Genomic DNA, 26,228 nt, shown 5'->3' on the forward strand with positions numbered 1-26,228 from the left:
TGTAAATACACTTATGTAACTACATTTTAAATATTTTTTACTTTTTCTTCATATATTTAGTTAACATAAATGTAAATAATTTTATATTGTCCAAAATACTTTAAGAATGTAAATTAATTTTCTTGCACCTTGAATTTTTTTTTAAATAATAAAAATAATAATAATTGTATACTGTGTGTGTGTATATATATATATATATATATATATATATATATATATATGTATGTATATGTATATATATATGTATATATATATGTATGTATATATATATATATATATGTGTGTGTGTGTGTATATATATATATATATATATATATATATATATATATATATATATGTATATATATGTATATATATATATATATAAACATAGTGAGCTGCCTTATTGCCTACTACCTACATAATCAGATGTGTGTGTAAAACACGCACACGCGCACACACACACACACACACATCTAAATATGTCGGTAGTAGGTAGTAAGGCAGCTCACTAGGTTTTAAAAACAGCCATTTATTTTAATAGTTTTAGTGAAAATGTTTTATTTTGCAGCGCTTCAGGCATCTTTCTAAGGTGAACATTGTCCTAAAAAAGTCATGTCTTTCCACATGACTGTAACAGAGGCTAATGAATTTGGATTATTTTTAAACAAAATGATGGGATAAGAGATTAATTTCCTGTAGTGCTCAGAGCATCAGCCATGCATCTGTTGTGAAATGCTGTTTAAAGCCCAGTGTAAACTCCATGGGTCTGACCGTCAGCCTCTGGCCGGAAGCCCACAGCCAGCAAATATTGCCAAACAATAAACAGCACGAAACTAATGTGATTTCAAATGCCACGTTTGCCCCTTACAGCTGAACTGATCCGTGAAAATGCTTTTTGTCACGGCACAAAGACAATTTGACAGTATTGATAGAGCACTTTATGAGGATAATCATAATCTGGTTCCTGTTTTTGAAAGGCAATACATGAGGCATTTCTGCACTAGATGACAGCGGATAACAGGTGTATGAGGTTTAATCATAAAATGACCTGCAGTAATCAATAATCATGAACAGATTGCATGTAAAACGAACAAAAAGAGTCATTAAAAGAAAACTTCAGCCAAAAATGCGACATCAGCCATTTTGTTTTTTTGGCCGAACTATGCCTTTAAATGTGGCACGTTCCAGGTGAGCGGGATTCCTCAGAGAACAGGTGTCCGCTCTGAATGTGTTTCAGACACATTACTGTGACCGAGAATTCACTGGCATTTAAAACAAAGACTTTGACCAGCAGGAAAAGGCCAAGAAAAAGAAAGCAGGTGAAGCCTCTTACCTCTCTGCGGGGTTACTCAAAGCACATGAAGCGTGTGAGCATGGCAGGTGTTCATCTTCTGCACAGGTGTTTGCCTCTGTCTCTGACAGCATTAAACACTGACATCTGGACTATGAGCACAGCTGATTTTGCTTCAGATGTTGTTTGCGAACAATGCAATCAGTAACCACATTTCCATTACAGATTTGTGCAAAAGTTTTGCGAAATTTTCGAAATGTCGATAAAAACTATTGCAAAATGACGGCGTTTCCGTTTACTGATGTTATGTGACTAAAACGTAATTTTTTCCTCTCGCGATTAGCGTTCCAGCGTTGGAACAATCATTCCAAAAATCATGGAAACCGATGTTGGTAGGTTTACGTATATAGGCCTATTTCAGCCACAGCACTAGCCATTATTTTTAATGGAAGGAGACGTAATCCCCTTACTTGCTGAGCGCCACATATGACGTGTTTCTCCCTCATATCTGCTTCAAGGTCTTGATAAATTGTCTCATTTCTTTGTTGTTTAGAATCCTGTATAGGCCTATTCCTGTAATACTTTTGTTTATTATGATTTTAATAAAGAACTCTGTCTCGTCTTCTGTCCATACTGTGTCATCAAAAAACGATTGACTTTTACATACGCCAGCCGCCAGGTGACCTGTAAATGCGGAAAAACTGTTTCCATTGCAGTTTTGCGAAATATTCCATTTTCGAATTACAGATTTGTGCAAAACTTTTGCGATTTTTTCTAAATGTCGACAAAAAACTATTGCGAAATTACGGCGTTTCCATTAACTGATGTTATGCGACTAAAACTTAATTTTTCCTCTCGCGATAAGTAAAATCATTCCAAAAACCATGGTAACGGACGTTGGTAGGTTTATGTACTATATCCCAGCCACTGCACTAGCCATTATTATTAATCGAAGGAGATGTGTTTTCCAAGCATTAATGGTAAGGAACGACCCTTATTATACTTGTGAGCGGCACATATGAGGTGTTTCTGGGTTTTTCTCCCTCATATCTGCTTCGAGGTCTTGATTGTGGCATTTATTTGAGGTTTAGAATCCATTATTCCTGTAATTCTTCTGTCTTTTATGAATTTAATAAAGAACTCTGTCTGGTATTCTGTCCAAACACACCGCGTCATCTACGTCAGGTGACTGTAAATGCGCAAAAACTGTTTCCATTGCAGTTTTGCGAAATATTTCTTTTTCGAATTGCCTGAAAAACCACCTCATGCGAGCGTAAAAACTTTTTTGCGATAAATGGGAGTTTTTGTGAAATTGACGTGTTTCCATTGGGCGTATTTTCAATTCGCAATTTCAATTTGCGCAATTTGAAGGGTAATGGCAACGCAGCTAATATTGATGTGTTTCCATTGGCCGTATTTTCTATTCCCAATTTGCACAATTTGAAGTGTAATGGAAACGCGGCTAATGTTATGTCAAATTTTAACACTTTCATTTCTCTTTCAGTTAAGAGTATGTTTACACGACATTGATGTAGCCTACTAAAAACTGAAAAGCGTTTTTCGCGTAAAGATGCCGATGTTGTCAATATGATCCCCATTCACACGGATTCACAAAAATGACTTAAAACACTGTATTATTCATGCCTGTTTTTTGTAGTTTACACTGAGACGATAACGATATCGTTTTTAAGAACTTGAACTTTTAAACCCGTTTTCAAAAGTTTGTTTTCATGTTTGTGTTTCGTGCTTTGTGATTTTAATCCTGTCTGAATCTGCTATGTCTGTGTTTCTCACACAACCTCAAAAAAAAAAAAAAAAAAAAAACACAAAAAAAAACCTAAGCTAACAACTTTTTCAAAGACCAATGAATTATAGAAAATAACAGACATGCTTGTCATATGTGAATAAATTAAGTAAGGTTTTATTCTGGCCAATATATATATATAAAATATGATAATATTATGCTAAATATAATATTATTAAATATAATTCAAGATTCAAGATTCAAATAGCTTTATTGGCATGGTGAAATAAATATTTACATTGCCAAAGCATTCATAACACTATACAATAAAAAATAAATAAATGATATATATATATATAAAAAAATTATAATAATCAGACAGACATCGGAATCGTGGCAAACTCTGAAGACTTTTAGTTGAATGAGAATATAGAAATCTTCTTATCAAGAGAGATGTACCTTTGTTCAAAAGAGTTATACTCTTTAAAACATCTCAAAAGTACTTAAGAAAATGAATTAGCTTGTGCTAATACTCACAAACAATGTCAAAGTTTCTCAAATTGGTGCCAGGATGGTTGTGGTTGGACCTGAAGTGTATAGTTGGCTTTAATGGTGACAGATGTGTAATTCTATAAAAGGTTAAACACCAACCCTGGTTTAATACACACACTGGCACTAATTTTTACCTCTCCCTCTCTCCTCCATTAGATCTGGCCTCTTTACACCCGTTCATTCATCTTCTAGTCACACATTTACATAATATTAACATAATTAACATGTGTGTGTCACTGACCAGAGGGCTGTTAAACAGTGTTCTCACATCTCCTCCAGCATGTTTGACATTTTAAAGTGCTGAGCGTGTAGCTTACAGCGCAGGTAGCGCTACACAGTACACACGGTCAGTAATTATGCTGCACGCTAGCCTCAGGTACAAGAACTTTAGAGATAATTAAAATATTAAAATTACACTCGCATACTCTCCACTACACCCAAATGATTACAAAAGAGAATTAAAATATGAAATTCATTGTGGTTTGGAAAGGATGCCCCTTTAAATGCATTCATGAGGACAAAGGATAGCATGCTGGCTAATGTTAGCAATAGCATGCTACTTGTACTATCTCTGCAGTATGAAGTATTGGCGCGTTCAAGTCACTTTTGTCGGAGCAAGATGGCGGGACTTTCTCTTATTTACCTACACACAAATACAGCAACTCTACTAGGAAATGAACAAAGAATGTAAACTGGATGGTTGTGTTTTATGTGACATTTGCTGTCATCTGCAGTGATTTCTAAAAATATAATATTTAGGTGAGGCTTTGATTCTGAGTTTTCTGTATTGACAGGAGGTGGGTGTTAAATTCATGCCGTGTTGTCTGTGATATATTTAAAAATCAGTGAGAATTAGCAGGAGAGAATATGTTACTGACAGAAGGAACTGCATGCGTTTCTAATTTAATGCGAAACTTCATGCATGCAAGACTTTTATAGCAAACCAAACATACAGGAAATATCGTCCCTGCCAAGGGGCCGTCTTTAAATCCTGTTGAAATGCATGATGACGATAGAATAAAAGCTTTTAAGATTTTAAAGTGCTCTATTCCAGTGTCTGAGAGAAATGAGCACCCTTCAAATGGATAATTACACCTTAATCTTCGGTTCCATAGTGAAATCGTGAAACGCGCCAATCAGAGGAAATCAGAAATGAAAACAACATTGAGAGAGGGAATGTAAGATGTCTGTGTTTGTATGCGTCAGTCTCATCCAATAAACCCAAAACAGTTATTTTCTATTCATTAGATACATTAGTCGGAGTGCGGCATTCTGGGAGTTTTCCGGATGATTCTGCATCTCAAAAGAAAACCATAATTTTCACTGTCTGTCTCCTTTTCCTCTTTTGACAAGTGATTACAGCATTTTTTCCAGTACTACGAGGAGGTCCATTTATTTTTCATAGTCTCAAAGCTCTGTAAAGTCCTCCAGAAAACCTCTACAGAATACATAATATATTTTCAGCGACACCTGGACCGTGTACCACAGTTTTCTGTGCGTTCCCTGATATAATCCTGCAGGAATCTGGTCATCTACCAGCTTTAACCAGGTTGACCTTGGTAGTCCAACCAGCCGGTACTCCAGCTGATCAACCTAAACCAGTTAAGACCAGATAATGACCACGCTTAAAACCAGTAAAACTGTTAGATTATTTTCACCATTAAGCTTCTAATAACATTATGTTGTTCAGTAACACAACCGTCTCCTCATCTTTAGTGATTTTCTTAAGCCCTGTTCACACATTACAGTGATTTTATCGGAGAAGGTCATGAGGTTGCTGTACTGTTGGACACTAATATGCACTGGATGGGCGTTAATGGGAGCTTCACACCCGGTCATAGTGAAAATCTGATTACTAATGAGATGCATTTGCTATAAAAACTAAGATGTTGTTCTATTTTGATTAGAAGCACCCAATGACTTCTAGTCTTTTTGTTGCAGCAAATCACTGTATGTGCAAACATACTTTTATGCAGAGAAAATAAGATGTTCTAATTCATATACATTTTCTTGTTCAGATCCTAAATATAACGTTGAGCATGCGCTGAAGATTCTTCTGCAGAACAAAATAAACAAGGCACATTTTTGGTATAAAAATCTCCATAGATTGTTTAATACAACATACCATATTTTCAACAATTCAACATCAATAAAATTGTGTTAATTAAAAAAAAAGAAAACAAAATGCATATTACTTTTATTGCACAGAACAATTTTAAACATTTTTCATACTAGATTTTTTCACCTTTTTAGGTCTTTTTTCTTTAGTATAAAAGAATATTATGGACCACATTAATGCACATTATCATTCTGGGCTGAATGTTGGAGAGGGCAGAGGTCATATAAAGATTTATTCGAAGTAATAGGATGAAAACAGTAGGTAGACCACAGAGGCAGAGGATCAGAGAAAGATTCAGGTGTGCGTGTGTGTGTGCAAGTGTCAGATTAACTCTAAAGTGGATCAGTAAGGGTTAAACCATCTGTGCAGCTTCTCCATCTGCAGCCTCAGTCAGCAGTACAAACCACTTAGCGAGGCGAAACCCATCTACACCGGAGCAAAATACAGTGCATAAACACAGATCAGTGTCCTTCCATGGAAATCACCTGCCCTGCTTGGCCCAGATTAAACACACACTTAAAACACAGCTGGACTGTGTAGCGAATTCATTAAACCATTGCATTTCTGCTTCATACTCACTAACCAATCCATTTTTAACCAGCCTCTATCTAGCACTGCACCATTACGCTTTCTTGTCAGCACAAACAGCCTACTTTCAATTTACTCCCACTTCTTTATTCACAAACGTTGCCTGCCGTGATTAACGTGGCGCCATTTCCGCCTGTGGAAACATCTGCTAAATAACGCAATAATTCTTAGAAGAGATATCTGTCATTGTAACAAACCAACACCATCTGAGTCCTTAGACTTGCTGGATAACTTTGAAATGGTTTCTTTGGGCACCAAAGCTTCATATAATGTAAAGAAAAATAGATCTGCAGCCGGTAAGACAGGTTTAAGACCATTAGACAGGTGTGAGACCAAAAGACAGGTGTAAGACTCAAGAGACAGATCTGAGACCAAGAGACATGTGTGAGACTTGGCAGCAGGTAAAGGTGATTGAGTGCTGTCGAGCATATTAACACTCTCACCTTTTGATGAAATGATTAATTCCGTTATGAACTCGCACATACAGTGCACACTCTGAGATAGAGATGTACAGTCTTTGAATGAGTTTGTTATATAAAAATGTGATGCTGCAGTGCCATTAAATGAGTTTAAACCTGACCAGGCACAACAGAAATGCTCACTGCAGGCTACAGTGATCATCTCTATATAAAATTAAAGCAAAACGCACAACAAAAGTTACATAATTACTGCTGATTTCACTTGCCTAGCCATTAATCCAACAATAAACAACCTGTACTTGTTTATCCAGATGCTTGAGTCGTAAAACTCCCTCGGCTTATCTAACAAATGCATTTAAAATACAGATCCGAAAGCAAAATGAGGACCAGACAGCAGAGTGCAGATTCAAAGAAAGGAATTTGCGGTGAAAGTCGCACTATACACACATTTCTCTATAGCAGGAATGAAATGGAATCTATTATGCTCTACATTCTGTTGTTAGACACAATGTAGAAGACATTTTGGGCAAATTCAGCTGTTAAATGTGCTTTTCACCCCTGATTTATCTACTGTCATTCTTTCATAAAACTATGAATTTTAGTAGAAAACAAGAAATGAATGGGTTAAGCAAATAAACTAACAAACAAAGAGGATGCAGGCAGCAGGACAGAAGGGAGAAGGATGCTCTGCCTTTGCATTCTGGAGGTCGACACAAAACATTTTGGAGGTTGGGGTTTTTCTTTTCTTTTTTTGCCCATAAAAATCCACAGGAACTTAAGTGTTTTAAAACAAAATCCTCTCTCAAAGATATTGGTCCCCGTAGGCTGAATTTAAGCGGCATCACAGAGGACTGCGCATGAGGACATTTTCCCCCTCTCATGTTCAATATTGAACAAAAGCACCAACCCCTGTGACGCACATCCATCTTTAGAAAGGGGGAAAAACACCCCTCCTCTATGGGGAGCTCGTCAGAGCCAGAGGTTGTTCAGGCAGGGAATCTCTTGTTTTTGTCTTTATGAGTTTTTGAAAGGGTCTCTTGAGCTCCCTGGTTGGATTATATCATTTTCATGTTAAATTTTCGAGGGGCATCGGCGTTGCCGCTGCTGCTCATCCCAGCGTCCGATTTGCGCGGGACGTACTCTATCTCAATGTTGTGTTTGCTGTTTCCTTTGCCTCTGCTCCAAAGAAAGAGCAGAACCAGGCAGAACAGAACCACACCCAAGAAGGAGATGAAGCCCATAGTGGTGGCGATGATTAGCGTCTTTATATCAAACGGGAACGGGACAGTTGCTCTTGTTCCATTGGCTCCGTTGTCGTTGGGTTGGTTGGAGATAAACGCCAAGGTTTTGTTGGGTTGGTTGGGCCAGTCTGGCGAGTAACTGTGGACGTGCAGGTGGGCCAAAGCGGTGTCGTTTCCACCGGCGTTGCTAGCAATGCACACATACGTCCCATTGTCCTGAATCTGAGCGTAGCGCACTTCAAGGGTGCCATCTGGGAAAACAGTGAGCCGTCCTATCGTTTTCGTGGTGATGAACTGTTTTTGTGGGGAAAGCCACATGATGACGGGCGTTGGGTCTCCATCTGCTTGACACACGAAGTGGATGGTGGTGCCTTCGTCAACAAACTTTTGCTGTGGCTTCCGATCTCGGATCCTAGACTTGCGACACGTGAAGTAATTGGGCTGAAGGACGTCAGGAAAGTCCTTGAACTCTTTTCCTTGAACGAACTCGGGTGAGGAGCAAGTCGGTTGCTGGCGGTTGAAGTTGAGCCTCCAGCGACGTCGGAAAACCCAAAGCAGACGGCAGTCACAAGCCAGCGGGTTGTCATACAATGCGAGGGTCTCTAGGTTCCCCACTGAATGGAACACGGCCTCCTCCAGGGTGGTAAGGGCATTGCTGGAGACATTGAGGATTTTCAGGTAGTTAAGTCCTCTGAAGGAGTAGGGCTCGATCATTGTCAGTCGACCGCCCACCAGGTGGAACTCCTGCAGCCTGAGCAGGTCATGGAGCCGGTTGCCCTCGATCATCTGGATGGGATTGTAGGACATGTTGAGAAAACGAAGATAAACCAGGTGTCGCAAAGCCAAATATGGAATCGACGTTAAGTTTGCATTAGTGATCGTTAGGGAGGTAAGATTCAATCCGTACAAGCAGTTGGTGTTCATGGTATCCAGGTAGGGCCAGTTGGCAATTTCCAGGACTTTGAGACGGTAGAGCCGCTTGAAGCTGTAATCTCTGATGCTGTTGATGTTGAGGTTTCGCAAGCGCAGCGTAACCAAGCTGTGCAGATGCGTGAAGGCCTCTGTCGGGACAGAGGTCAGGTTGCACTTCTCTAGTGTAAGCTGCTCCAAGCTGCTGAGGCCATGAAACGCCCGGTGGGATATGAAGACAAGGTCATTATCCCCAACCTCCAGAGAGCGCAGGTTGTAGAGGTCCTGGAACATGTAGTCCAGCAGAATTACGATCTTATTCTCACTGATGTCCAGCTTTGTTAGGTTACTGAGGCCTGTGAACACTCCCAACTGGATGAGCTTCAGCTTGTTGCTGCGCAGTCCCAGACTCTGCAGGCCGTACAGGTTGTTAAAGGCGCCGGGCTCAATGGCCGAGATGGTGTTTTCATTGAGCTCCAGCTCTTCCAAGTGCGGAAAGGCAGAGAACTCATCTGGGTTGATGGTTTTGATACGATTCTTGCTGAGGTCCAGGAGTCGTGTTTCCGACGGGATCCCCTCTGGAACGGACATCAGTTTCTTGCGGTGGCATAAGACCGAGCGCTCCTGAGCATTGCACTCGCAGCGTGATGGGCAGCCCGTGGCAGAGCCAGACAGCACTGTGCCCAGCATCAAGATTAGAATGGGCTGCCAGCATGCCACCAGGAAGCTGTGCCCACTCACTTCCCCTGCTACCATCCTACCGGTTACCTGCACAGACGGAGAAAAGAGAAAAAGTGCACTGAGTTATAAAATATGAAATTCAAGGCATCCAAATCAATAAACAATTATACTGCACAGTATATTGACTAAACCTTCTACTGTGCTATTTTCTTTGGCGAGCAGCATATGGCTCTAAAACATGAGTGAATTGTGTATTTATTGAACACTGTTCATTTAAAGAATGGAGAGGGTAAAAGTGTGTTTTACTAAGAGTTTAACTAATATAGCAGAAATCATATTCCATTTCCAAAGTATCAACTACGTGTTTCATTACATTATAGGCTCTTAAAATGACTGCACTAAGGACTGCTGGATTATTCAGAACTGTGAAAAGGAAGAGCCAATGGCGTGTACTTGCATAACTGCGTGAATTGGCACTTTTGGATTCGATCTCCTTTGTTTTGACCCCAGCTAGTTCAACTTCAAAGGCTTTTAACACACAGTAGCACTCACGGTAACTGAGCTCAGGGACTTGACTTGGAATCCATTGCAAGGGTTACATCACCATCATAAGGTATTTATGAATCCTCTAAACCTCTGGTGCACCTAACACAGCTGAGAAGTGAGTTAGAAGGCTGTTGTCCCAACCAGCATTTTCACTCTCAAATCCTGTGAGCGTTCACACTTATGTATGGGATCCATTTGAAACGATGGCACGGAGGCATATGTGTGAATTTATCCACAATTTTCAAGGAGAAATCCACTTTACAGAAAGTTGGTAGCCATAAAATCGCTAGCATATGCCATCTGCGAGACAGACCAAAAGACGTTGGATTAAGACTCTCTGATATCTTACTTAAAGACATGCTGACCATTTAAATCTGTACATAGAGATTCCAATGCTTTCTGAAGCTGCAATAAACACTGTTCATGCACAACTGCCCTCATTTTAAAGTTTAGCTTCTTTACAGTCTTCTGAAAATCATCTTTTAGAGGAAAGTGTCCACCTTGCTATCTTATGCCTACATAGGCAGTATCCGAATTAAACCTCATAAAGGACTCATTCTGAATACTCTACACTGGCAGCAACTCCAGAAATAGTGTGCAAACAACCCACAGTTTGGTGTTAGCATGTTGCAAAACTAATAACATGTTACTTTAAAACGCATAACATACAGTACATAGCACACACAAAAAAAGTAATTTTATAAACACTTTTCGGTATCTCTTGACTGATTTCTCCCGCCTTCTTTGGATTTTTTACAGAGCTTATTTCTTGTGAATTCTGGGATTGCCTTATGTGGTAATGAAAACATACAATGCTGCCCTAAAATTCAGCTAAAAAAGCATCTAAGAAAGATTTAAATTATTCATAATAACAGTTTTTGCATAGAGAGCGCATCTATAACGCCTTAAAATGCTCTCTAGGTAGGCAGCTCAATTGGTTTTGTAACAGAGCTCACATCTCCAGTGAATGTCAGGTTTACACTTTTTTTTTCCTTTTGCCGTCACGCTATTCTCTACCGACCCGTCGTGACTCTGATTACGGTTTCATAACCACCTACACAGCTCTGGAATACTTCTATTGAGAACATCAAAGAATGTTCATTTCCTGTTTGTGTAACACAACATCCCTGTCACATGATCATAAAAAAGATGTACAACTTGCATCGGGAAGCCTGACGCCGGTGATGATTGCTTTTGTCCTGAAAGACTTCTCAGAAGTTTTCCGTTCAACGAACTGATCCTTAAAATAGTTATTTAGGGAATCACAAATCTTGCAGCGCTATGACCATTAAAAACTGCCATTGGTGTGCAGAAGAACTCCTGCCCACACAAACACAAAATACACTGTATAAATGTAGAAGAGATTCACAAATATTTCAGAAGAGGCCAATTTGGATTTTTGTTTGTAATTTGCTGTAATGAATAAATTGCGGTGATCTAACTGTGAGCCCCAGTTGTTCATCGGGATCAATAATGAAGCCACTGAAGGGTTGAGTTTGGCTGGAAGCAGTCAGCATGTGGCCCACAGGCACGGTGTTAAACCGTTAGCACTGTTGAGGGGAGGCTGGGTTCAGTTCAAAGCAAATTAACCAGCCTACAGTGTGTGCTGCCAAAACCTGAGAACATATGGAAATGTTCTTCATATGAAACCGACTTGAAAGAAATATCACCGCTGTCTGGTCACCAGACTAGCAACAAGCTGAAACATTATTCAGCTAATGATGTGTCTTAGGAAATTTTATCAAATAGCATTATGTATTATTTCTCAGTGAAAAAGAGAAAAGAAATGGTTGACTGTTAAGCCCTCCTACTAAAACTCATGTTTTTGGGATCTGTGATCTCTATTCCTCCTGTAAAATTACAGTGAAAGTAGCATGAATGACGTGAGTGCATAAAGTAATGCAGTGAGGTAGTTTGTACTTTAATGTGGTGAATTAATCAATAAAGTAACGCAGCAAACTAGTATGTGAAGTAACAGAGAGGTAGAACGTAAAATACACCGTAAGGTAGTGTGTAAACTAAAATTAAATTAGGTATTGTGTATTGTAATGCAGTGAAGTTGAGTGTAAAGTAATGCAACAAACTAACATGTAAAGTAACAGGTAACAAGTACTGTAAATTAAAATAATGCAGTTTGGTTACATGTAAAATAACTTTATGCATTAGTGTGTGAAGTAAAGGCCCTTGCACACTGAGTCCGAAATTTTTGCATACGTTTTTTCATATTCGTCATTCTCTGGCTCTGAAATGTCAAAACACCTTTCAAAACGCTTGCTACAGATGCGAAAAACGCAGAAAATCGAACCTGATCCGAATTTTTTTATGACGGACGAAAGTTTCGGAGGCAAGCAAGCGCGATTGACACAACGTGAGGTTGTATTTATTTTTTAACGTGCGAAAATTTCAGATGCGAATTTCGGACTGAGTGTGCAAGGGCCTTAACTGTGATAGTGTGTAAAGTAACACTGCTAACTAATATCTAAGAAAGATAGTAAGTAAAATAATGCAGTGTGTTAGTGTGTAAAGTAATGCAACAAACTAATGTAAAGTAACAGGTAACAAGTACTGTAAATTAAAATAATGGTTGCAATGGTTACAGAGGTTGCATTTAAAATAATGCAGAGTTGTAGTGCGTAATGTAATGCTGCGGTGTGTGTAAAGTAAAGCAGTGCAGTACAGTAGTGTGTAAAGTAAAGCAGTGCAGTACAGTAGTGTGTAAAGTAAAGCAGTGCAGTACAGTAGTGTGTAAAGTAAAGCAGTGCAGTACAGTAGTGTGTAAAGTAAAGCAGTGCAGTACAGTATTGTGTAAAGTAAAGCAGTGCAGTACAGTATTGTGTAAAGTAAAGCAGTGCAGTACAGTAGTGTGTAAAGTAAAGCAGTGCAGTACAGTAGTGTGTAAAGTAAAGCAGTGCAGTACAGTAGTGTGTAAAGTAAAGCAGTGCAGTACAGTATTGTGTAAAGTAAAGCAGTGCAGTACAGTAGTGTGTAAAGTAAAGCAGTGCAGTACAGTAGTGTGTAAAGTAAAGCAGTGCAGTACAGTAGTGTGTAAAGTAAAGCAGTGCAGTACAGTAGTGTGTAAAGTAAAGCAGTGCAGTACAGTAGTGTGTAAAGTAATGCAGTGAGGTAGCATGTAAAGTCACGTGATAAGTTAGTGTGTAAAAGCTTGAAGGTGATTTGTAAAGCAACATGATGAGACCGTTCGTAATAAACATGGTGCTGCTGCATCTCTATTCTGACATTTCCATCTGTTGCATCATTTACTATTATATATTTATGATACATCTGAATATATCACAGTAAGGTTGTGAATAACTGCAGTCTGGAACAGGACGGTGTTTCCCAGCGGCAACAATCCCACTTAAAGACGGCAGCTAAATACCTGAGCAGCAGAATCCTCCTCACATCTGTCACGGCTATAGGAGCAGCGCGCTAAGAGTCTAATCTAGTTCAGAATCAGCCAGTTCACTAATCCTGCACACACACACACACACACACACACACGCGCACCAACACACATTCAGGTGGACTTATTTCACTTCAGCTTCATGTAGGTCAGTTCAGCACACGGACACCTCACAGGACAAAGTTAAACACACTTGGACAAGAATAACACAGCTCCGGCTCATCCGTAAATCAATCTGATTAATTGACTTAACGAAGCTCTGCTGTTACTATGTAGAGGACTAAGTCTTCCAAGTGAATTAAATCTCTTGAATCCGTTCACCAAAACATCAAGTACTGTTTTGTTTGCCAATTCATTTCATGACCAAAAATCACTCAGTTTTTAATTATGAATAAGTATTTCTGCATTTTATTAAATGTGTAAAAAAAACAAAAAACTCAATTGTTTCTCCTAGTAATAAGTAATAATCATGTTTCTACTGAGAAAAAGATCCATGTAATGTCACACATTTCTAGAGTTACAGAATAGATCCCAAAAATGTCTCTAAATGTGCTTAGATTTAACAAGTCTGCAATTAAAAGTCAGTAGTTCTACTGTATGTGAATAATTATCTCGTTAGTGTCTATTTTAATTTCTCCTTATGATTTTCAAGGTACAGCAATAGTGACTCAACCAATGGCATGAGTTTTTGGCGAGGCTATCTGTTTTTCGGAGCAATGGAAGACAAGCGGAGTGTTAAGGATATGCGTTTCATAATTTTTTACAATTGCGTTTGGTGACGCTAGTGGCACTGAAATCACATACTTCACCGTAGCTTTTCCTGAGCAACAAAATGTTCCTCTAGGCCTTTAAAGTCAGTATTTGAGGATAGAAATAAAACAACCAGCAAATCAGTCGCATCTCTGTGCTTACAATAGAAGGGCTTCATTTCACTGCAAAACAAGTGTCAGGAAAGAGATTGTGTCGTTCACTTAAAGCATTTGTGTTCAGAACATGGTGTTCAAGACTGAAACAAGTCTGGAACTCAGAAACACACACTCAATCCTTTTCTTATGGTCCGTGACTGAATCTGCTCATTTATTTGTTGCACTTGCTGCAGAATCGCCGGAGTGTGACTGAGTGTTCCCTCATTAGAGACCCTCCCCTCGCCCTTTCTGCTATTATTTTGTCTGTAAAGTAACTCTGGCTCGGGAAGTGCAAACAGTAAGGTTCATATTCAGAGCTTCAGATCTGACCTTCTGAAAACATCTCCTCCCAGACGAAACAGCTCCATCCTGCAGCCCTAACAGCTCCTCAGAGCTCAAACATCTCCGGTTTCACTCTCTCCGCTGTCATTCTCTGTTTTTCTCACTCTGAGGGGAGGGAGACACATTGACCCTGAAGCTATAGGAGAAGAATCATCAACACAAGCCCAGAACGGCAGCTGGAATCAGGAATAACGAGGTCCAACACACCAGACATCTCAGCGCTGAGGAATCAATCACACAGCTTTTCTCGCTGGATGTGAGACGAGAGTCTTACAAACAGGGTATACACACAAACATAAGATGCAAACCTAGCCTCACTGTCTATTGTCTACTAAGGAAGCTTCTGGGACAGCAACCTAACCGAAATGGAGCCTCGTAATAATTGATCTGATACGCTCTTAATGGGCAGAAACTCCATTAACAATCCCTCCCTGGCCATTAAGTGAACTGACTTGCCTTAAAGGGACTCAGACTCACAGTTGATTCTGATGGAGTTTGACGTTAGCACGTTGCCAAACTAATGACTTGTACTAATGACCTGTACACAAAACTACTCGAACTTTTTCCTCACAAATTTGAGGTATCATTCGTTTTGAATATAGGGCTTTATAATTTACGTAATACGGAAAACGAGAATGGAATCGCAGAATCCAGTCATACATTTTTTATTTACTGAATGACGTGGAATGTCACAGAATTTGGCAAAATTTGGATGAATAAATCAAAAGTAGGATTGTACACTTATTCAGATCACCATATGGACTAGTGTCTGTGAATATTAAACTGCAAAAAATAACTGTTTTCATAATCTGTAGTCTCACTATATCAGGACACTTCATCTCCAGAGCTGTTCTTAGATTCACATTTACATTTACATTTATGCATTTGGCAGACGCTTTTATCCAAAGCGACTTACATTGCGTTATCCTATACATTTATACATAGGTATGTGCAATCCCCTGGGATCGAACCCACAACCTTGCGTTGTTAATGCAATGCTCTTACCACTGAGCTACAGGAAAGCTTCACTTCATAAGCATTTCACCATTTCATTTGATAAAACTCAGATACACACAATAATAACAGATGTAATAGGGCCCTATACTGTACATAGTGCAAATTAACTCTTTCCCTGACATTGATAGACATTTCCGGCTCTCTGTGTTTTCACTGTTATACGGTAGGGGGCGCTATTACGCATCTTCTGAAAGAATAAAGAATCTCATGATCAAAACACAGGCGAAGAAGCAGAAACGAGCGATATCATATGTAAGCATAATGCTGGCAGGGAAAAAGTTAAGCAAGTTATGATTGGAAAATCTGATAAGTACTAACAATAACAATAGTGAATCTTGCCTATATATAGCACACACACAAATACTGGGTCAAATAGTGCATTTTTACCAAACGAGGGTGTCTACAATGCTTCATCCTGGGTGAATATGTTCAAATCAAGCTAATTCTGACAACTTAACAAGCTATCTTTGTTTTTGAAAGATTAGCTGGTCGACTAGCAACTTTGTAGCTGGACAAGCTAATCACCAGCTAGCATGTTCCAAAACACCGACCTGGATTTTCCAGCAGGGAACAAAGACAGCAGGGACTGAATATGAATTAGTCGACTTTCACGGGTTATGTACTGAAGTTACGTAACACATATGCTCGGAAAGAAAAGAATGACATCTATTGAAGTAGATTCTGAAAAACAGTGTAAAAGGACACCAGCGGTCACCTCGTTCTATGTCACGCATTAAAGTAACACCTGTCTGTGAAAACATATGCGCTCCTTCACTTTAAGCTAAACACATTTCTCTCACACTCATTTTCTTCTCTGAATAAATGAAAAGAAAGACGCTTTGGGGAACAGTGAATGAGTCATGAGATAGAATGAACTGAGAAACCCACTTACACAAATACACACACACACACAGAGGATGGTGTCCTAGTGCGTATTATGTATTATACAACAGTATTCATCAATTTAGGGCTTTTCACACTTGAAATAGTTAACCCTGGTCTTTCTAAACCCTGGGTTAACATCCTTATTTGCATATTTGCAGTGTCAGAGTCATTGATTGGACGATAGCAGCACACAACTTGTTCACATAAAGGCTCTAGCATTGCTCATCCTCATATTATATATATTGCTGACTGTACTAAGTTCATATACTGAATGGACTTTTTGGACTATAAAGGGAAGAATGAAAGTCTCTTCACTCCAATTGTCGCATTTTCCGGCACAATTTGACATTTTTCACCTCAAATGCCGAAACTATCGCAGTGTTTCTGTGACAATCCGGGTTTATCGTCACAAAAGGGGTGCTAACCCTGCTTCAATAAGTGTAAATTATAAGCGGGGTTAAGAGCAATGGGTTTAACCTGGGGTTAAAGGGATAGTTCACCCCAAAAAATTCTGTCATCATTTACTCGCCCTCATATTGTTCTGTTGAACACAAAAGAAGATATTTTGATGAATGTTGGTAATCAAACAGTTGATGGTAGCATTGACTTCAATAGTATTTTTACTACGGAAATCAATGGCTACCATCAACTGTTTGAACTACTTAAGGGTGAGTAAATGATGACAAAATCTTTGAGTGAACTGTCCCTTTAAGTGCAGTGTGAGAAGCCATTTAGTGTCTTATAAGGTCATTCCATATCAGTTTGTGTGTAACTATAACTTTGAGGACCAAACTGAAAATATCTGGTAATATATACACTAACAATACAAATTTAGGGTCAGTTGGGACAGCCATTATTTTTTAAAGAAATGGTTAGGGTTAGTATAAATACTTTTATTTAGCAAGGATGCATTAAATTGAACAAAAGTGATATTAAATATATTGATAAATGTTACAAAAGATTCAAATAAATGTTTTTATTCATCAATCAATTCTTTGCAAAGCTTTGCATCACAGAAATTAATTACATTTTAATATATATTCAAATAGAAAACTTAGAAATTTTGATATTACTTCACAATTTTCCTGTTTCTTTGCTGCATCAGTGCTGATAGTCAGGGTCAGTCGGGGTCAAGCGGTGTCAGGAAGGGGGTCTCTGTAAGTGGCAGTTCAAGCGGGAAACCTGTCGGTCATGAGCATGTGAATCTGCCCATGATGCATCAGACTGACACTCATCTCGGAGTCTTAACATCTCTATTTGGCAGATGCAATTCAAACAATCAATTTCCCAGCATGCATTTCTGCATCACATCTCCAGGCTTCCTCTTCCTGCACACAGAGCGTGATTACCGGTTCATAAAGTAATTTCATCCCCGTATAGACTTGATTAGATGTAATTTGAGGTTTCTGTAGCTATTGGCGCTCTCTTTATGAATCTAACAACACATTTTCTCAAACAAATTAAAACAATTTCACAAAAGTTTGAGAATAAAATGATAGCTAAGTCTACATGCTTATGAATAAATGATTACAGAATTTATTTACAGATTTTTTGGGTGAGCTGTCCCTTTAAATACGATTTGTTAAATTAAAGGAATTGTCATTGTCACATGACATAAAAACACATCATAATCATTCCATCTATCAGTCTGAAATGTAAACTGTCCGTACTGTATTGTATATATTACACAATGATTCTCAATCATAAAAATGTCTGTGCAAATTGTTCCTAAAGTCATTTTAAGAGAAATGGTTTTACAAACAATACACACAAATTTGCTTTTGAATGAGGCCCCTTGTATGATTTTGTATCTTGTGCATTGAATATTAAATAAAGCACATTATATGCTGCATAGCTGTATCCAACAGTTTCCAGTCATGTAAAGATCTATTCTATTCTGGCAAGGTTCATATAAAACAAACCCAGATATTGATTTAGTTATTGTTCATACGCTCTTCATCCACACACAAACACATACACACACACACACACACACACGCGCGCACGCACACACACACACACACACACACACACACACACGCGCACACGCACACACACACACACAAACACGCACACACACTTTTCCTTAATAACTGTGTGTTTCTTGTCAGAGAGGACTCATTACAGTGTCATTTTAAAGAGCTCTTTTAAATTCACGCTGTACCGCCTGATTCACTCTTGGCTCTGATTTAGATGAAATATATTCAGACCTGCACCAGTAACGACGGGGAACGATGTCCACAAATGTGCGAAATGACACATTCGGCGCGAGGCGTTTAGCTTTGACACTCTTCCTGCAGAACATGTTAATGCCTCGATGCCCATCAACAGTATCGATCAGCATCGATCGACATTGAAACACCAGTCAAGCTTGAAGTGGCTGCTGGGTTTCTAGCTGGTCGTTTATGGTATATAAGACTAGTGGACCTGGCTTCACCCTGGTAGACTGTCTTGGTCAAGCTAGTAAGGGCTGGTGGATAATCTTAGACCTGCAAAAGAAACTGCTTCAGTGTTTGACAAACACCTTGAGGAATATTCCAGGTTAAGTTCAAGTTCAGCTCCATCAACAGCATTTATAGGATAATGTTGACTACCATAAAAATGTATTTACACTTGTCCCTCCTTTTCTTTAAACATGAACAATAGAATGGATCAGATAATGAATGATTGTTGGACTGAAACTGATTTTGACTTGTTACTTAGCGAATTTTGTAGTATGTCATTGAAGCCTTATTTTGCTTGGCTTCTGCTATGATAAAGAGACATCAACTCTTGTCTTGCGTGTTCGTGCGTTTTGGGGGCGGAGCAATGAAGAAGGGGTGTGTTTGTTTGGGTTGGTTTCAAATACCAACAATGTTTCTGAGAAATTGCTTACTGCACTTTCAAGTTGAAATATTGGATATAACGTTATATAAAGAGTTCTACCACAATATAACAAGTGAATGAAGGGTTTTTGTGAGTACATTGACTAAATGGAGACAGAGCATTTGTGCTGGATCAATCAAAAAAATTTACTGGAGCAGGAGCATACGGGTATATAGATTTGATCTGACAGAAAAATCCAATATAGCCTGTATCCAAAATACTGTATATGCCAATATATATATTTTTTGAGTCAAAGGTGCCGGAATGCCGTTCCGAATAGTTACAGCTCAATCGAAGCCAGAAGATTCCTTTAAGCTTGTGTGACCCGGGTTTGTTCCAGCAGGGATGTGGTTCATAGAGCCGATAGTCTTCCTGCGAATCCATCAGGGAGTTTGCAAAGTGGAAATTGAACTGCATTCGGCTCAAATATGGAAAGACTCTTGATATCACGCCGTCATCCTCCAACAAGCTTCCTGTCTGTGATGTTAGCTGCATCATCCACGTCTATCTATCTGGAAATGGAGGACAACCACATCCCCTCCTTTCTTTTTCCTCTTTAACACTGGCTTTCAGGGATCACACACACAAATGCACACTTAGCTCAGTTTTTACCAACAGTTTTCTGTCTCTCTCAGTCAAGCTCATGAATCGTGTTCTGTCTCCAGGCGTCTGGTGAACGCCGCACACTCATCGTCTCCTGAAACACAAACCCTCGGCTGAGATCCCGTGACCTCTGTAACTCCACCGCCTCTACAACGCTCTTTTCCAGTCTTCAGAACACAAACCTCGGCTCGCTTTCTATTTTAGTCGCTGTCGATTGATCTAAATGATTCAGAGAGCAGAATCAACAACGTAAATCAATTCTACAGAACACACACTTACACACTTCATAGGCATCTACATATGTTAATGGACCTCAATGCAATGGGCCTCTTCACCATTAGAATATATAGTTATGCACGCACTACAGTGTTTATCAGTAACAAAATTACTGACAAAAATGTTGATCAAAGCTTTTTTTTCGTCACCCATATCAAAGACGAATCGAAAATGAAATGATTTTAATTTAAATAGACGGCGTCGAAGATATGACGAGAAAAACTAAATCACTGCAAGATATTAACAATGCACTAACAGTCCCTCTCATGACTAAAATGAATGAAATATTGAGTAAATATTGGAAAAAAAATTATGAAATGAAATTTTCATCAAAAGACTGTATAAAACAGAAACAGAATAAAATAAAAAAGGCGGGGCTTAGCAATGGTTGCTATAGAATATATAGAATACGGCCCCTTTAAGACAGATGTGACGCACCCTCCACATCCGATATTCTCCAAGGAAACATGAATTATCTGAGTATGCTCTCGTGCAGATCTGGGTTAACTGCTTGCGCTATCGGCATGTTTACCTCACACAGTAAATCCAACAGGACTGCTGATGAATAAACAAATCCAATTAAACAAAGCGTTAGCCTGGGAATGCTTACCTCAGCCTCTTCAACACACCTTAATCGGAGCTTTAAGCAGCATTACTGCACGACTCCACTGTCCTGAAGAATTTATAACCACTCTGTACTCAGCTCACAAATGCCAATCGCCTCGAAGATACACACACGTATACATACACACTACACTCTACACTCACACACGTACATGTACACACACAAACCTGATGGTTGTTGCCATCTCATACAGCAAGCAAAACCAGCTGCTGAGCTTTCATCGATCTAGTGGCCTGAGAAGAATACTGATCACACACACACACACACACACACACACTCCTTGTCCCCAACACAACATCTATGGCTATTTAAGTACTGCAACCACATTTACAATACAATACAATACTGCCTTCAGCGACAAAACAAGCACTATCAAATTAAAATACAAGCACCGCCCACATTAACATATCAAGCACCGCCCACATTAACACATCAAGCTCCGCCCACATTAACACATCAAGCTCCGCCCACATTAACACATCAAGCTCCCCCCACACTTACAATCGATTCAGTGAAGGTTAAAGCACATTCAAGTACTTGCCTAATAAAATATATTCAAATTACATTTTAGTCAAACTGAATTAGGCTACATGTTAGTTTAAAGGAATATTAAACTATATCTGGAATATATCTGGAAATGAAAATTCTGTATTCACTCTTATGTCAATTATAATCTAATTGCCATTCTATCTTTTTATCCATCTATGTCTTTCTGATGTTCTATCCATCCATCTGTCGATATATCTATCTATCTATCTATCTATCTATCTATCTATCTATCTATCTATCTATCTATCTATCTATCTATCTATCTATCTATCTATCTATCTATCCATCCATCCATCCATCCATCTATCTATCTATCCATCTCGTTCTATCTTTCTATATCCATCCACATGTCTTTTTGCCATTTTATCTATCTATCTATCTATCTATCTATCTATCTATCTATCTATCTATCTATCTATCTATCTATCTATCTATCTATCTATCTATCTATCTATCTATCTATCTATCTAAAAAATCCAATTTACCTTTGATATTTTGATTATAATAATAATAATAATAATAATAATAAACGATTGTTTTATGTAGATTTCCATTTGGATTATGTATTTATTTCTTAAAAAAATATGAAATTTTCTAAATCAAAATGTACCTTATATATTTTTAAATAATAACAATAATGTATTTTATTTATACTATTAATTGGATTTTTAATTTATTTATTAAAAATAAATATAATATGAAATATTTTTTCAATCAAATTTCCAAAAACTTTACAAAATTACTTTGTAGGGTTTTAATAAAATTATTCTCAGTTACATCATGTCATCTGACGCAGGTTATTTATTGCCTATATGGTATCGATTAAGTTTCATTCTAAAGTAAAAATTCTGGTATTGACTCAATCCTACCGCCCATTCACAGTACAGGCGCCGCCCACAGACAGACGAAAAAGCCCTTCCACAGCACGAGCAACACCCACAACCCAGGCCCCGCCGCACGACTACCTGACATTTCCAAGTTGTTCCCATAGAGTCTTCCATTGTGATTAACATTTACTCCGCAGGCCTACAGCATCTTCTCCCTGCAACACTAATGAGCTCTGCTGGCTCGTTACTGCCAATTCATTTCCAGAGCATCCTCCGAGTCATCATATAAACATGAATCCTGCGTTCATGCATCATACATAAAAATGCAGTTTCATGTTGCTTTATGAAGACGTCTTGAACTGTATGCAATGTCTTTTTAAAGCATAATGTGATGCTGCGGCATTGAACATTTGCTGGAAAATATCACTAATGTAACAACGAAGAGAGGAAGAGTCCTTTGACAGCGCACAGATTTTCAAAATAATTTAATTTGGATGCACCATCCCTGACTGTTCGCTAAACAGACAGTAATTTAAATTTCAGGAAACTAATGCAAAACTAATGGATAAAATAATAGTTATTCAGTGGGGCTTTTCTCCTGGGCAAAAAGCATTTCATTTAAAGATTAGCGGTAAGCTGCTCTATTTCTCTCTCTCGCTCTGACAATGAGACTGTAAGTGATTTGACTTTTAAAGAGCCAGGGGTAAATAAGCGTGTGTGTGTGTGCGAAACAGGAAGTAATCAGCAATAAGACACAATGGCACAAGCTCCTCCCCTTCACACGCCCCTCCCACTCATTTGCATAACAGCCCAGCTAAGATCTCGTGTACTCTTGTACTACATATTAACTCAATGAATCCAACTTTTAACAGAATTTCCATTGTGTACATAAGAATATCAAAATCTACAACACAAGTTAAGTACATAAAACATTCAGATTAAAAAAATTCTATACTTCCTTAAAAGCACAGTGACCCCAAAATTAAAAGACTCCAAAAGTAGTCAATACGACGTGTGCACTGATTCATTCTTTTGAACAATTTTTTGGTTATTTCAAATGTATTTATTTACCGGAAATTATTTTCTATATATTTACACAAAAATTATTTTATTTTCAACTCTAAAAAGTAGTTGATTCTGATCAATGTCTGATTTGTGAATGATTCATTCTTTTGAACAAATCTTTTCAATGAGTCAGTTGATTCAGTTCTAAAAAGATTCAATCACAAACTGGACTGATCTGGTTTTCGGGACCAAGAAATTCACGTTTATTTGTCATCTTCCAGGGCTTTCATGAAAACTACAGATTATACTTCCACATTTTTGTATCCCCGCCCACAGAGAGTCGGATCTTCAGAGGGTTATTAACAGAACAGATATTGTAAGGGTAGGTTTTTCACTGAAAATTGTATCGTATTTTGCCAACTCTTTAAACAGAATTATAGTAAAAATGAAACACTATGGCAACAGCTTTCCTCCCTGTACACGTCAGCATTTTCAATGGCAGTTTCTTTCAGTTTTTGGCCTAAAACACAGTGTTCGTGGCCATTCAGTTTGAAGGTTTTTCATATTTTCCATCACGCTGTTTCATCCATATTTACGATTCTCTGCAACCTTTAGCCACTGCCTACAACGCACTGGATCCTTCACTGGAAACCGAAATTAACTAACTCCCGCTAAACGTTTACTCTTTTGAATTCTTGCAACTGGGAACAATCCAAGTCGACATCAACATGACTAAAAAGTTTCCTAAGAAGTATTTCCTACTAAAGCAAGATGGTATTTGACTCTGGTAAGCGCATCCATCGCTGACTGGTGGGAGTGGCCTACGACGACAACATGCCCAGTGCATTATGGGTGTTGAAGTTTTCCAACCCATTTGGAAAAATGGAAGACAACAGCCTTTTTTTCTCTACTCAGGTAGCACCTATTTTCAAAACTTTTTTGCCTATCTACTGTGGCAGCCAAGCACCCAAAATGGTTTCTTTGAAATCACAGCGAAAACCCCCTTTTGGAAGCTTTATTTCTAGAAGTGTTTATGACAACAGAACACTTACCGATATAGCACGCAAATCGAATGGAACACTTAAAGGATACTTTTACAATGCTCTCGCATCCATTTTGTAAAACTAGAAAGCTTCTTTTTGTGTGTGTTCCACCCTCTGTGAAGAAAGCCGTATGAGTTTTGAAACGACATTGGGGTGAGTAAACAATGACAGAATTGACATTTACTGGTAAAGTATTACATGTTTTACTCGCTCCCTGAGGATTGGTGACTGCAGTCAGATGCTGGGTATCCTGGGACTTGGGTGAATAGACAAATAACACACGGTCACCTTGTTGGCTATACAGATGAAACCACATCACACTGTGTGTGCTGCAAACGTGTTCATCAAGAAGCCCGGTCACACAGCTTGAGTTTAAATCCAGATAACATCTACCATCAAATAAAACCTTCGAATTTCATAGAGATTCATCCAGGCCCTGACGGAATGACATCGGTCGTACCTATTTGTACATCATATTATTTGCACACCGGAGTAATGAAAGTGATTTCCGTTGACACAAAGCGAATTGATTCTCCGTCGGCGCCTTTATTGCTCCATGAGTGCCGTCGATCACACTGATTACATTTGTAAAACCAGCGATCACAATGAAACGCACATTATTTATTTTTCACCATTGGAGAGAGTGAAGTGCAAGAACGTTTGCATGACGGTGAGCACATTGTCACGTCAAGCCTGCTTTTTACAAATGCCCATGTGGGCGTAACAAATGGCGAGCGCACTCTTCCGAGCCCCGCGCTCCAAGTTTGATGTGTACGCAACGTTTATTCACAAGGCCCCTGAATTCATAGCTCACACTGAGGAAGTGATATTTGGACCAGTATTTCTGTGGGAAATCTTTCAGCTCCGGTGAGATTTATATGAAGAACTAATCCAACAGCAGCAGACATAACGGATAACCCACACACACACACACACACAACTCAATATAGCCCGAGCCAGCTGGGTTGAAATTGCCCAGACTGATTTAATATGCTGTGTGGACGGAGTTACCACAGCACCTGCCATCAAATGCTCAATTCCAAATCAGATCAATTCAGAAATCAACTTCACTGAATGGGCACAGTACTTATTAAAGACAGCTGCTCATTCTAGAGTACTCAACCAGCCTTTTAGATTATTCTACATCATTGTCCAATCATTCTAAAGCCTTTCTGCATGGATCTTCACTAGCATCACAGGTCAACAATTCACTTAAGCGGAAATTTCTGCCCGTTAGATTTGATTTTCAAGGGTGTTTTTCTACATTTTATGATGGTATAACTTTCTAAAAATGTTTCTGACCCTTTTGTCAAATATTTTATTCACAAATTCACATGACTGGGATTTTTAGACTCTTAGACTCACATGACTCTTACCTCTTATGTTATATCAACAACTAATCATATTTTATGCACTGATATGAAGGCCTTCAATTGGATACTACAGTACACTCTTAAAAATGAAAGGTTCTTTATTGGCATATGGTTCCAGGATTTCATAAATAACCACAAAAGGTTCTTTATAGTAGTTCTTTAGATTTTTTTTAAATATTCTTCACACTAGAAAAAACTTAGTTCGTTGGAAGGTTCTTTGGGAACCAAAAATGGTTCTTCTACTATAGCATCGCAGTGAAAAGCCCCATTTTGGAAACTTTATTTGTAAGAGAGCATATGAAACTGCATTACAAATCAAGTTATCGAAAAAAATGCATAACAGGGCATATTTTTACACTTTTGACTGATTATTTTCTATCTATCTATCTATCTATCTATCTATCTGCTAGACACACACACACACACACACACACACAC

At 38.6% G+C, this 26,228-nt stretch overlaps 1 protein-coding gene across 2 annotated transcripts in view; it reads right to left on the reverse strand.

The window, feature by feature from the left end:
* Positions 1 to 5,661: 5,661 nt before the first annotated feature.
* lingo1a (leucine rich repeat and Ig domain containing 1a) overlaps positions 5,662 to 26,228 on the reverse strand; it is a 90,867-nt gene continuing 70,300 nt past the window's right edge. For both annotated transcript variants that reach the window (XM_082160094.1, XM_082160095.1), the window contains one exon: positions 5,662 to 9,613. In XM_082160094.1, the coding sequence (XP_082016220.1) occupies positions 7,751 to 9,601 (1,851 nt within the window). In that variant the 5' untranslated portion in view covers positions 9,602 to 9,613 and the 3' untranslated portion in view covers positions 5,662 to 7,750. The remainder of the gene's footprint in view (positions 9,614 to 26,228) is intronic.

This window comes from Leuciscus leuciscus (assembly GCF_965113295.1).
Source record: "Leuciscus leuciscus genome assembly, chromosome: 25".
Classification (NCBI taxonomy): domain Eukaryota; kingdom Metazoa; phylum Chordata; class Actinopteri; order Cypriniformes; family Leuciscidae; genus Leuciscus; species Leuciscus leuciscus.